Source organism: Ambystoma mexicanum, chromosome 11 (assembly GCF_040938575.1).
Source record: "Ambystoma mexicanum isolate Mex_15411 chromosome 11, UKY_AmexF1_1, whole genome shotgun sequence".
NCBI lineage: Eukaryota > Metazoa > Chordata > Amphibia > Caudata > Ambystomatidae > Ambystoma > Ambystoma mexicanum.
The window spans coordinates 833,140,736-833,154,184 of NC_090934.1; the positions used below are offsets into that span (position 1 = coordinate 833,140,736).

The following is a 13,449-nucleotide window of genomic DNA, read 5'->3' on the forward strand; positions in this document are numbered from 1 at the left end:
ATCATATCAAATGAGACACAGACTCAGTAGCTCCTCTTGAGGAGTCTGCAGCCGTTCTGTTGCACGTGCCTGCAGGGGCTTCTTTTATTAGCTTGGGGCATGCAACACACAGGGGAGGGACGCATCCCCTTAAAGGGGCAACACACTTGGGAGGGTCCCACGCCACAATCATGTTATTAATATAACTTCCCATGATACCTTTACTTATTACTCATTCTGTGATATCGTTTTCAGTCACATCACTGATGTCAATGTGCATGCAAATGAGGGGAGGAGCACACATCTTTTGCCACCCAGGTACTCGTAAATCGACACATAAGTTTCGTATGCGCCTCGGCTCTAAAGTGTCCAACTAAATCATTGCAAAGGTAGATATATAAACGTACTGGTGTTTAGAGGGAAATTATAATGGCACTAGTCAAGATGATTTATGTGATCCCCGATAACAAATGTGCCCAGCTGTTTGTAGAAAACTGAATTGCGGTTGCATACATACAGTCCCGATCGAGTGCAGTGGCAGTGGGATACATCCTCGATATCGCCACGGTGCACACATTTCCAGCAACTGCTTCCTGATAACGTGTGCAATCGCTTAGGAACATTAGTCAGCCACCTTTGAGCATGCGCATTTGGACGCTTGCGACGTCGGCACGTGACGTTAACGTCAGACGGTTCCTTTCTGTCATCGGAAGTAGTTGCTAATGGTGTGAGGGATTGCGATGTCTGCTGGAATCATGACCGTGTCAGAGGGCCAGATCAAGAAGATGCTGGCAAAGGTAAGCGGGTACGAGTTTGTGTTCAGTGCGTGGTGCAGACTGAAGCGGGGACTTGCTGGTTGGGTACACGAGACGGGTAGCCCAGGAGCCCTTAGCAACACATACATGCCAACTCTCCCGAATTACGTGGGAGAATAGCGATTTTGTATACAAAGCAGGCTTTGAACGTATTGTATACTTGTCTTCTAGAATAGCCGTCCTTTTCTCATAAAAAAAAGTCGCTCTGCAAAAAACATTTCAATCCACAATAATTTGGCGATTTCTCAAATTTGAACTTGAATGGTGATGACCTTTAACTAAATAAACTGGCACCTTATTCCCATGTCAATGCTCGATACTGCCTCTAGCTCGGGGTGCGTGAGGTAGCAGGACAATTGAGTGTTTGGAGGTTGCATCTGATACCAGCCCTGTGGGGATGTAGGGAAAGAGGGGGCTATGTCGAGGTAAGGAAAAGGTTCGGTCGAAAGTATCTGACTCTTATCTACTAGTGGAGGGGATTAGTAATAGGGTTGAAAGCCCCTAGGAGACTGTGCGTCCCCAGGCATTTGAAATACTTTATATATCTAGAGGTAAAAAAACAAGACTTTAATCGCTCGTGGTCTCGGTATAAGTCCTGAATTTTGTTAAAGAAGTATTGTCTCGGGGGTCACCCAAATATTCACCAACAGACTTGAACTACGTTTATTGATTGGCATCAGTTCATCTGTAAGTTTGGTGACCCTGTCGGTGATGCATGCATTCATATTAGCATAATCACAAGCAGGTTAGTGATTTTCTGGTATGAGTTAACGTATTTCTAGAATGATAGTGCACCCCCACGCTTGCTTTCAAGCACTGTGCAGTGCTCATGTTGAGTATCAGTGTTGTAGCAGTTGAAAAATGCAGTCAGTGTTTCAAACGTTAACTGCACACTTATTTTTTATTTTGGAAGAATAAGCTGGAGTCACAATATGCATCTATTCCCAACAGCGTGACAAAGTGATTACTGCACTACACGAGTACAAGGATGAGTCGTGGTTAAATCACCTATCTTCTGGAGGAGGTGACAAGCATTCTCAGAGAGATCAATGTGGGTTTTTCCTGGGCTGGGGCCATATGGCTGTTTTGGTGAAACTCGATTCCCAGAAGCAGATACAGAAAGGTTCTTGTTGGTGAGTCATTTCTACTGGCCTATTATGTCATAGTATTGTGTGCACAGTAATATCACACAATAGGCCTGTTTAATTGTAGAGTCCCACCCAGAGACCACCATGTCAAAACCAGACATGGAATATGTTTGGAGTTTTAACTGTGGCACACAATATTTTTATTTAATTTAGGATCATGACTACACACAGTTGGATGGAGATGCACACTGCTGGACTTCTCATTCCATCCGTTTTTGGCAGGAATGCACAGGCCACTTTGTGGCTGCCATATTGATTAACTACAAGATAGTTTGCCAAGAGGGGTCAGTAGACCGGTTTAGCAGAGTTACAAGTTTCTACTCTGCTTTTCAACATGGATCATCATGAAAGGGGGTTCTGATCAGCAGGCCTCCATTTCAGAGACCGATCTACCTTCATCATTTTACACTGAAAAAAATCAAAAAGGTTCAGGCTATTCCGCCCCCTCACAGATGGAATTTTGTTAGACATAGTGCTTCAGTTGCATTTGGGTGATGATCTGCTTCTAAAAACCCTGTGCTTATTTTACATGGTGGTAGTTGATTTTGAAAAGATTTTCTAGATATTCATTATAGCTCCTGCTGTTGGAGTGTGCTTTGGGCGATAGTAAATCAGATAAACTGGAGAATGCAGTGTAGATTGGACACTAGCACGTGATCTGGATGCTTTTGTTGAGGGAGTTGGAGAGGTTGGGTTGGTGCTTGTGCTATCTGTTGAACACCCGCACTAATTTATAGGACAGTTGGCAAATGTGGTTTAGATTTGGATTAATGATTGTGCCTGTTGTCATTACATGTTCAGACTCTATGCATGTATAGTGGCCGCTTGTTTTCTCTACCAAGATATATCTTAAGTCTAGATCCTTTGGTGGGTGAAAAGCATATGGGGTCTTTTTTTGATGGATCCATTGTTGATTGGCTCTAGGTTGCTGTATGGATTTGGCACAGGGGCATTGTTTCTGCCTTACAGAGTATTGCATTGTGTAATGAAAGATATGTTTTAGTTGCATCAACCTCAACTAAATGGGGGTATTTGTAGAATATGGATTAGAAATGACTTAGAATTACACAGAACTTGGAGGCATTCCAGCAAAGTGTCTCTGTAAAATAGCACAAAGATGAGAACAAGGGATGATCCAGTCCATGAGGGAGTAAATACAATTGGGACATATATAACCGTGACAAACAAAGCAACGGGGGGAGAACAATATATGTACACAGGTGGCATACAAAGGTATCATTAACTTTAGGGGGGGCTGTAGCAGGGATTACAATTAAGATTGGATAAGCAGGAGCTAAAGGCAGCTCCTGGATATCCAGCGTTAAGCAGTGACCAGGAGCTACCTGTCATGATTCCTAAAATGTCAGGCTGGAGCCAGGCCACGATCACCTACATGGCCCTCAAGGGCCTCTCCATCCCTCCAAAGGTCCACTTGGAGTCAGACTTGGCGCTTGTGGCACCAGACTCACTCACTCCCATAGGATAACATTGGGGATTGGACTTGTAGTGCATCGATGGGCCAAGATGGATGCCCCCACATATTTCGGTTCCCAGAACTGCATGTGCAGTCTAGTCTTTTGGGTGTGGTTCAGCCCAGAGACACCTGGGATACCCAGAGACTATTTAAGCCACGTCCAGGCTGAGAAACATGCTTTGTGTTTTCTGCACCTGCAGCGTGACATTCACCGTGTTCGGATCAGTCTCCAGTAGACCTGCATCTTTCTTCTGCGCTCAGCTCCTGCAAGAACAAGAACAGCCATACCTTGCGGCGCTTCTGCCCTTCATTCATCGCTCCTACTGCTCTGCGGGCATCTTCGGCGGTGTCATTCCCATCCCGGCACGCTGCTTCCTAAGGAAAAGGGAAAAGAACAGAAAAAAGGCATTAGTAAGCATTCAGCAAATCTTCGCTTATTTTTAAAGACTGGACGAGCTTCAAACGCTTACCTGAATCCCAGCTGCTCTGGGGGAACTCTGTCTCCGGAACATCTCATCCATCTGCAAGAGGGAAAAGACACTTCAGGTTAGAGTGGAAACATCTAGAGGCGCCGCATACCGCGCTTACTCACTGCATTTCTTCTTCATAACCGGCATCCAGGCTGAAAACGTCGCGGCACCTAAAAGACACAGAAAAAGAACTCAGTTCAATACAAATACGAAAGGGTCGCATCGCGCTCTCACTCCCCTTCAGCGCTACTCATCTCAGCAGCACGTCGCCATCCCCGGACGCCGGCCATCATCTAAGAAAGGAAAGGAGCGAAGTTAGAGAACTGTTCAAAAGACTCATTATGCTTACCTGTCGGACTCTTGCCAGTAAAGTAACTAGTCAGCAACGAGCCCGCATCAAGCAACGCGCCCCTGCGCTGAAAGCAGGACGGAGAGCACACTTTCCAAGAAAACAAGGTGAGCTGTGGATCAAAGGGAAGGGTTGGACCCCAGGGAAGAAGGGGTTCAAGCACACAGAGACCATAGGGAGTTAAACTCTACCAATCCTGTGTTTCAGGCCCAGTCTCCAGTCGAGTAGACTCCAGGGAAGGGTCGTAAGAGGTCAGAACAGGCTGAGTGACGTCCCTGTGGATACAAGGTGAGCGTTACACTACCACTGGGGGACAACAAGCTAGCGCCTGGCGTTCTGCAAATCTAACTTCCACCTAAGATCCAAGCATTTCATTTTTCCATTATTTATCAACCCGTATGCTTTAAATGTCATATAGATGTGTCCTAATGTTTATTGATAGTCCCAAACACACAGTGTTATATTCCCATAGGTGTTTATTTTGGCATCAGGTGGCCTGAGGAGCCAAACGTAGCTCCTGGTAGCTGTTGGGTGTCAAGCTAACCAGGCTTTTCTAAGCTACAAGCAGGAGATATATAACTCCCACCTCCCCTCAATTTCGAACCCTGGTGTAGTGCTTCAAACGAAATAGAAGTACTATATAAATATTATAAAATTACATTATTAAGCTTCACTGGAGGCAGGGGTCAGGTCTGGGAGGGAGGATGGGGGAGAGGGGAAATGAAGCAGAGAGGGGTTACGTGACGGTGAGGTTGAGTGCAGAGGAGGATCGGAAGAAACAAGATGGTGAGTAAACTGAAATACAATTAGACCGGTACTGAGGAGCAAGTCCATTGATAGCTTTGTAGGCTAGGAGAAAGAACTAGGAAAAAAGAGAGCGGGTGTGCGTGGAAAGTCAGCCAGCATGTTGTCTGTCTATAGAAGTGGGGGAGGATCGTTTAGGTTGTAGACACCGTGGGTAGAAAAGTTGAGGACTTAGTCTAGAGAGAGGAAAGAGTAGATGGGAAGGCCAGGGACTAGGCTTGACCCGTAGTCAATTTTGCTTAGCATGGAAGTGGAGATTAGAGTTTCTGTAGAGTGGTTACTAAGAAAAGGACCTCTTTTCCAAATGTTGTTGCGGCACAACTGAGATTATTCTGATCTACCAGCTTCTGTGAGGAAACAAAATGTTGTTGCCCCCTGTTTACATCCCCAGTGGTACCCTCATCCACATTTTCCCATGCAAAGGATTGTAATTCTCCTTGAATGTAGATATGAGTTTATGCTGCTTATCTACAGTTTGCCAAACGCAGCACTGGTGTTCACTAGTATCGTATGTATGAATGTTGCTACTGTACATCTCTCTCTCGGCCAGCCTGAATGATGCAAGAACCCCCAGTTGTTTTCAAACTTAAGAACAAGTATTTCTTGGAAATTGTCAAAGAACTGGATTAAGCTTGCACTGATTTTATTTTTGTATCTTTATTTTTTTTTCTTCAAAAGAAATAGTTGCTTGAGCGAGGAAATGGGAATCGCATATTTCTTCTACGACTGGAGTATCCAGTCCTTTCCTTTGAAACTGGTTATTAATCTCCAAACCAGACAATGAAGAGATCTGCTCCTTTAGCCACCAAATCCACTTGTAGGAAGCATCAACCCCTGTAGATTTCTCCCTAGTGGTACTAAGCTCTGGGGCCATATCCGATAATGGGCACGCATATGAAGTTCCCTAGCTCTTGGCGCTCTAAAGTTTTGTCACAGGAGGGTGGGACGTCCAGGCCATGCTATACATATATTAAAAACATTTCAAAAGCATGTGTTGTGACAAATGGTGGCAGACACCAGAGGTAATAGATTAAAAGTCCAAAACAGTCATTAAAAGTTAATATCATGATGTGGAAGATGAGTTGTTGATGAATAGACTTCAGTTTGGCCAGCTGTATTGGGACAAACATTTTTCCGATAAATGTGAGTATTGCAAATTGACTACTGAAAGTGATGCTCATTTCTTATTAATATGCCCAATGAATCTGGACCTCAGGAAATTATATCTGAAACCAATATTTCTGCTGCATAGAATTTGTAGTCTAGATCAATCCCTGTTCTAGAACAAGTGATGAGCTAACCGATATGCAGCCAAATATCTTCTTTGAGCTTCGTTCAGAAGGTGCAATTTAATTAATGTTACCCCATGATTGTATTATAATGGTTTTAAAAAGCCAGATTTTAAGTATTTATGTATTTCTCATGAATTGATTAGTGTCGGTTAGCTCAATTGTTTTTTGAATCATGTTGGATGTACCATGATTTATTGTATGCTACGTTTATTTTGTCTGACCATGTATCATCATCAATATGTAATAAAGGTAGTGGGTATGAGTGCAGTGTAGTGGACTGTTTTGCTTTCTTGGGACCTGGTTTCCAGAGGAATCGTTTTGAAGTTTCACCACCCTTTAAATACTCAGTGCATTGTGTGAGTGCAGTCCGCAGCGACAAACTGGCAGCAGACAGGACTCGGGCCTGGAAAACACAAAATTGGGGGCGTGTCCCAAACACAGCAGTGGGGCAGGACAACAATATATCAAAAACAAAAGGGACTAACCTGCTGGTTAAATAATTCAGAAAGTAATTTAAATATACAGTGTATCATGTAATGATATCACTAAAAAACAAATTTGATGGCTATATCAAACTTTAGAAGCAATCGAGACAATGTTGAAAAAAGGAGAAAAGAAAGTTATTATTTTATTCTGATATTTGTATTTACGAAAGTCCAAATTGGATCAAAAAACCAATAAGAAAGTACATATAAAAAATCAGTGAAGGCGAGCCACCAGGGGGCGCCGAGATGTGCTGAAGCTTCTCGGCTGACCTCCTCCCCAGGGCGGCCTTTTTCTTGATTTGGGCCGCTCCAGCCCCATTGTAGCCGTGTGCTGACCCCCCCCCTGGGGCTGGCTTATAGCTCCAGGACCAAGAAGAGCGAACTCCCGGTATCGGGAGGTGCCGGGAGCGCAGAGTTTGCAGCCTCCAGGGTTCCAAGCCGAACGAAGCCGAGAGTGCGGCCCCGCCAAGGAGAACCGCGCAGCGCTGTCTCGCTGGCGGTGGGGGAGGGGCAGAGGCTCCAGCAACCAGACCGGCGCCCCCTCACGGCCTTGCTGCTGGCCCGTGGCCCCCCCCCTCTGCGGCGACCGTTGTGTGGCGGTTCCTGCGGGAGGGGGCTGTTGGCTCCCCCCGGAGGAGAAGAGAGTGCCTGTATTTTGGGGGAGCGAGGTGCAGTGATTGCCTGCCTGCGTCCCGGGCGGAGCGAGGAAAGGCCCCTGATCTTGCTGAGGAGACGGAGCGTGGAGCAAGTATACTGCGGTGAGCCCCGGCGGAGGACCTGTGCAGAACGGAGTGGCTTGCAGGTGGGGGTGGAACAAAGAGGTTCCAAACGGCCCAGTGACTGAAGCAATGTCCACCCCCCACTCCCCGGCCTGCTCAACATCCGCCTTCGGTACAGTGACCTGAGGGGAGTGGCGTGAGGTGCCGGTGTGCTGCGTGGGTCCGGTCTGATCAGACCTGTGAGGAAGGGATCTGCACCGTGCTTGGAGCGCGGCAGGGGAGTCGCGAGATGTGCGAAGCCCGGTGATGGGAAAGGGCGCGTTATAGCCCGGCTCCCCACATACCCTGTCGAAATAGCCTGCTGAGAGGTGGCGGCAAGGAGAGACTAAGGCTGTCTGAAAAAGGACCCAGAAGCTGTTGTTGGCTGGAGGTGGCAGCTGTGTGGGAGTCTTGGCCTTTGTAGTAGCGACGTTTGCAGACACTGTGGAGCGTGTGGACCCTGCCTGAGTTCCGGCGGTGTCTGTATCTCTCCTTTAATGTTCTGGAAGCAGGCGTGGGAGGAGTGGATACTGCCTAGCGGTTGGAGGGGAGCCCTGATTCTTCTTGCTTCTCTTCACTTCTTCGGTTTCTATGTGGTCTCTGGGTGCGCTCTGGAGGGGCGCTCTCTCAGAGCTTGTTGAAGGCCCTCCTTGGTCCTGTTGTCGGTTAGTGCTCCTCCTGTGGTGAATCGATCTGAACACCGGCCTATGAGGAGACTGGAGTGCGGATACAGGGAGTGAGGGCTCTCCAGCGATTCCAGAGGTCGCCCCAGGGTTCAAGAGAGGACATCAATATGCAGGTCTCCGGCCAAAAAGAAGATGTTGATACCCAGGATATGGGCCGCAGTATGGCAGCTCTTCTTGAGGAGATCCGAGGGTTTAGGGCAGACATAGGGAAGAGACTTGACTCCCTGGATAAGAAGGTGGACGATGTGGAGGATAGGGTTCAGGCCCTCGAGGCCAATCAATCTTCTGTGGATCTCCTTGAGACTCAGTTTGACCTGCGGCTGGCAGAGCTTGAGAGAAAGGAGGAAAAGATTGCCCTCAAGCTTGACGATTTGGAAAATCGAGAGAGACGCTCTAATTTGAGATCCTTAACATACCGGAGCAGGAGGGAGAGACGCAAGTTGACCTGGAGCGAAAGGTCAAAGAAATCATAAGCCTTGTCTTTGAAGGAGAGAATACTAATGTTCCTACCATTGACATAGCTCATAGAGCAGGGGGTCGTGCGGGAGGCCCTCGCTCCGTCTTAGTGAAGTTCCACTACTATAGAGAGAAGACTTAGATATTGGAGCTCGCTCGTAAAAAAAGGTGTGATCGAGTGGAATGGTGCCAAGATCTCCATTTACCAGGATCTTTCTGCACTCACATTGGCTCGCCGGAGACTCTGTGGGCCATTAACGAGGTGGTTGCACTCGAAGGGAGTGCGGTATAGATGGGGGCACCCATTTTCTCTCACCTTCGAACTCGACGGAGAGAGACATGTTCTTACCTCAGAGTCCGACATCAGGAAAGCAATGACAGAGCTGTTGAGTGACTCCCTTCGGGAGCAGGTCAAGTAAGATGACGTTCTCGCTGGGGGTCCCCTCGGGGACTCTCCGGCATCCCTGGGACGACGGCGCGTTCGGGGACATAGGAAATACAGGAAGATAGCGCCCCCTTCCCCGGGACAAGCGCCGACCTAACTGGAGGATGGAGCCTCTGCTGTCCTCTGACTGCTACTGTGCTTGAAATGGGTTGAGTATAGTTGGTTTTGCTCCGATCCCTAAGCTAGATCGCTTCATGGTCTGGCTGGTGGTGGGGGGATGCCGGATGCTGTCTTTTCTTTCCTCTCTTTCGTTCTTTGGGTCTGGGGGGCCCGGAAACTGTTGTGTTCTGTGTGAGCTTGTTCGCCCTGGTGGAGGCGAGCCTTGGTGGTCTGAAGGCTTGACTGTAGGATGATGCAGTCCTTTCAGACGCTCAGAAGTTGGTCGGGGGGAGGGGTGGGGGTTGGGTGAGGCAGAAGGGGGAGTTGGGAGCTACCATGATTATCGGGTTCAACATGTATGTTCTGGTTTTTTTGGTGGGCACCTTGGTTCGGGGGCGGCGCTCTCATGTGGTTTTACGTCTGTCCTTATGAATGAGTTTCCTTATTCTCTTTCTGTGGGGTCTCTAAACGCGCGAGGCCTGAACTCTCCAACTAAGAGGTCGCTGGTGCTCAGGGAGTTCTGGCAGTTAAAGTTGCACTTTCTCTTTGTACAGGAATCCCATTGGGTTAAGGGGAGAGAACCCGCCTTCAAATCCAGGGCTATTCAATACCTATTTCGATCATCATATGGGGTGAAAAGACTTGGGGTCATGCTCATGGTTTCCCCAGACGCGCAGTAAAGTGGATCCAGAGGGGCGTTTTATTATGGTCAAGGGGGAGGTAAGGGGTAGGTTGTTTACCTTGGTGGGAGTGTACGGACCGAACGAGGATCAGGATGTGTTTTGGCAGGGGATGAACGGGAAAATCAGGGATTTTGCAGAGGGAGCAATCATTGTAGGGGGAGACTGCAATATGGTTTTGAATCCAGATAAAGACAGGAAATCCTCAAACCCGTGTCCTGATCTTAGATCCCAGAGGAGGATGGCAGATTGGTTTTGGAAGGTAAATATGGACCTACAACTTTTAGATGCTCACCCTGATGTTGGTAATCACGATCCTCTATTTACTTATTTCTCCTCAGTAAATCATTCATTCTCTAGGATTGACTATGTGCTGGTTGATTCCTTAGTCCATGAATATATCTCCGACTTCAAGGTGGAGTCCATCCCATGGTCCGATCATGATATGATTTGTGTTAGTTTGGGGATTCCCCCAGGGGTCAGGGGCAAATCGCGATGGATATGTAATGATTCACTGCGGCAGGATAGTGCGCTAAGGCAGTCCCTGCTAGACTCGATAGTTGAATTCTTCACCTTAAATGACACTGGAGAGGTTGGGATTGGAGTGTGGGATGCATTTAAAGCTACGATCAGAGGTGTTTTGTTGGAAATGGGAGCTAGGAGGAAGAGGGAAAAGGCTAGGGAAGAGAGCAAACTGAGGGAGCAGATTCTGGCTATCCAGCCAGGGGGGAAGCTGAAGACGCAGATAGATCCGGACAAGTGGGCTAAGCTCCAACAGCTGAGAGCTAAACTGTCTGCCTTGCTTGTGGGGCAGACGGAGAAGAAGCTTGCGTTTCTGAAACAGCGATATATGGAGAAGGGGGAAAAGGCGGACAAGATATTGGCTTGGAGACTTAGGGAACTCCGTAACAGTCGACGAGTCAATTGCATATCTGGTTGGGGGGGGGTGAAAGGTGGCTGGGGGATGACCAAATTGCGGAACAATTTAAGTCCTATTATGAAACCCTTTATACTTCTGAATATTTTGGTGATGGGTCAGATGTTGATCGGTTCTTTGTGTCGCTTCCCATCCCTTGTCTGCCGCAGGAGCGCTCGGCCTCTTTGGAACTCCCGATATCTCCCCAGGAGGTTGTTGATGCTATTGCGTCTTTGAAGTACGGCACTGCGCCGGGAGATGACAGATTCACCGTCTGCTTTTACAAGACATTTCGCTCCACATTGGCTCCGCATTTGTCTAAGGTGTATAATTTGGCCCTGGAGACGGGGTCGCTTCCTCCCTCCATGATGTCGGCTCTCATTGTGGTCATCCCGAAGGAGGGGAAAGATCCCTCCTTATGTCAATCATATAGGCCCATTTCGCTTCTAAATGTTGACGTGAAGCTATTGGCCAGGATCCTGGCGACCAGGTTGTCTAGACTTATTCCCTCTTTGGTTCACAGGGATCAGGTGGGCTTCATTCCAGGGCGGCAGGGATCTGATAATGTGCGGAAAACATTAGATTTAATATATGAAGTGTCCAAGAATGAGTCTGAGGCTTATCTCCTCTCGCTAGATTCTGAAAAGGCCTTTGACCGCGTTGAATGGTCTTACATGATGAAGGTGCTTCGAAAGATGGGTATTGGTGACAGGTTCTGTGGGTGGGTCGCGGCACTATATAATGCTCCATCTGCGCGGGTTCTGGTCAATGGCTTCACGTCCCCGAGCTTTTCACTTTTTAGAGGAACTCGACAGGGCTGCCCTCTTTCTCCTCCTTTGTATGCTCTAGCTATGGAGCCCTTTGCCATCGCGGTTAGACGGGAAGAGGCGATTACAGAGTGCGATGTGGGGAGTTCGAATTTAAGCTGTCTCTTTTAGCAGACGACATCCTGGTGTATCTGTCTGGAATTAATGACTCGCTGCCCCGGTTCTTAGAGTTGATACGTGGTTTTGGAAAGTTCTCCGGTCTCAAAATCAATGTTTCTAATCCTGTAATATGCCCATGGGAGGGTGTGACGAAGATATTTAGGGTAGAGTGGATGTGTTTGTGATGCGAATAGAGAAAGTCAGTACCAGGTATCTTGGGGTGGTAATTCCGAGGGACCTAAGTAAGGTGTTTGAGCTGAACTTCCCCCGTTGGTGGCCGAAGTTTGTCGTGACCTGGATAGGTGGGCTTCACTGACGCTCTCTTGGTTTGGGCGAATGGTTTCTGTGAAGATGAACGTGCTGCCTAGGCTTCTCTATCTCTTCTCTGCCTTGTGCTGTCCCGGACTCCTTCTTTCTTTTGCTTCAGGCGAGTCTCCTTCGCTTTGTGTGGGGTGGTAAGAGAGCTTGAATAAAGCTGAGTACATTAACACTCCCAAAGGCGTTCGGGGGATTTGGTTTTCCTGACTTTAAGTTGTATTACAAAGCGGCCCAGTTGCGAGTCATGTTAGAGCACCTGCGAGATGACCTTAGGACATATTGGACAAACATTGAAGATGTGCATGTTCATCCCCACAAGGTTAGGGACTTGCTCTGGGCCCCTCCTCGCGCGCTGCCAGCTGTAGCTCGGTCCCACCCAATTCTAGCGGTTCTTTGGCGGTTGTGGAGGCCTTGTAGGGATAACAAATTACTATCATCATGGCCCTCTCCCTTGTCTTCCCTGTGGGAACCGCCACTTGATTTGGGGGCTACGGAGTTCCGAGCGACGCAGATGTGGTCGGACCAGGGGATGGAGAGGGCCGCGCAGCTCTTTGACCAGGGAGGCTTTATTGAATTTTCCCCAGCTGTTGGAGCTACTTCCGGAAAAGCCTCCCTCCATTTTTGATTTCCTGCGACTCAAGGGCATTCTTACGCAGGCAGGTTGGGTGGCCTCCCTTTCACGTAAACTGACCGCCTTTGAAAAGATTTTTGTGGAGGCCAGCTCCAGTAAGGGATCCCTGTCAAAAATTTATAATGTGTTAATTACAGCGGATCTAGAGGGGAGGCAGCCGTTCAGGAGTGTATGGGAGGAGAGAATTGGCACAGCATTAGAGGAGCGGGATTGGGACTCCGTTCTCCGGGCCGTCTTTAGGGGGAAGCTTTATACTGCAGCCATGGAGCATAACTTTAAAATTCTCAACTCTTGGCACCGTTCGGCCGCCTCTTTGTCTAAAATGTTTCCCGGAGTCTCCCCTAAATGTCCTCGGTGTGCCGGTAGAGGAACTTGGTTCCATATGTGGTGGGAGTGTCCGGTTATTCAAGTCTACTGGGCAGAGTTACTCAGTTGGATTAAAGGTATTCTGGGAACCTGTCCTGCCCTTCACCCCATGGAGATTTTACTGGGTGCCCCTAGGCCTGAATGTGAGGAAGGCCCCTTCCCCAGGGTAATCGGTGCGATGCTGAGGGCAGAAAGAATGGCTCTGGCCCAGAAATGGAAAGGGTCTCAGAGCCCAACGAAGACAGATTGGTTTCATAAACTTTTAACAATCTTCACTTATGAGAAGCTTACAGCTATTGTACATGACGACATGCCTTCTTTTTTGCAGGATTGGACTATAGTGCTTTTGAAT

At 48.0% G+C, this 13,449-nt stretch overlaps 1 protein-coding gene across 1 annotated transcript in view; it reads left to right on the top strand.

The window, feature by feature from the left end:
• The first annotated feature begins 628 nt into the window (after positions 1-628).
• Positions 629-13,449, top strand: part of TSG101 (tumor susceptibility 101) — a 586,297-nt gene continuing 573,476 nt past the window's right edge. Inside the window, exon 1 of the mRNA XM_069623783.1 lies at positions 629-776. Within this exon, the coding sequence (XP_069479884.1) occupies positions 720-776 (57 nt within the window). The 5' untranslated portion in view covers positions 629-719. The remainder of the gene's footprint in view (positions 777-13,449) is intronic.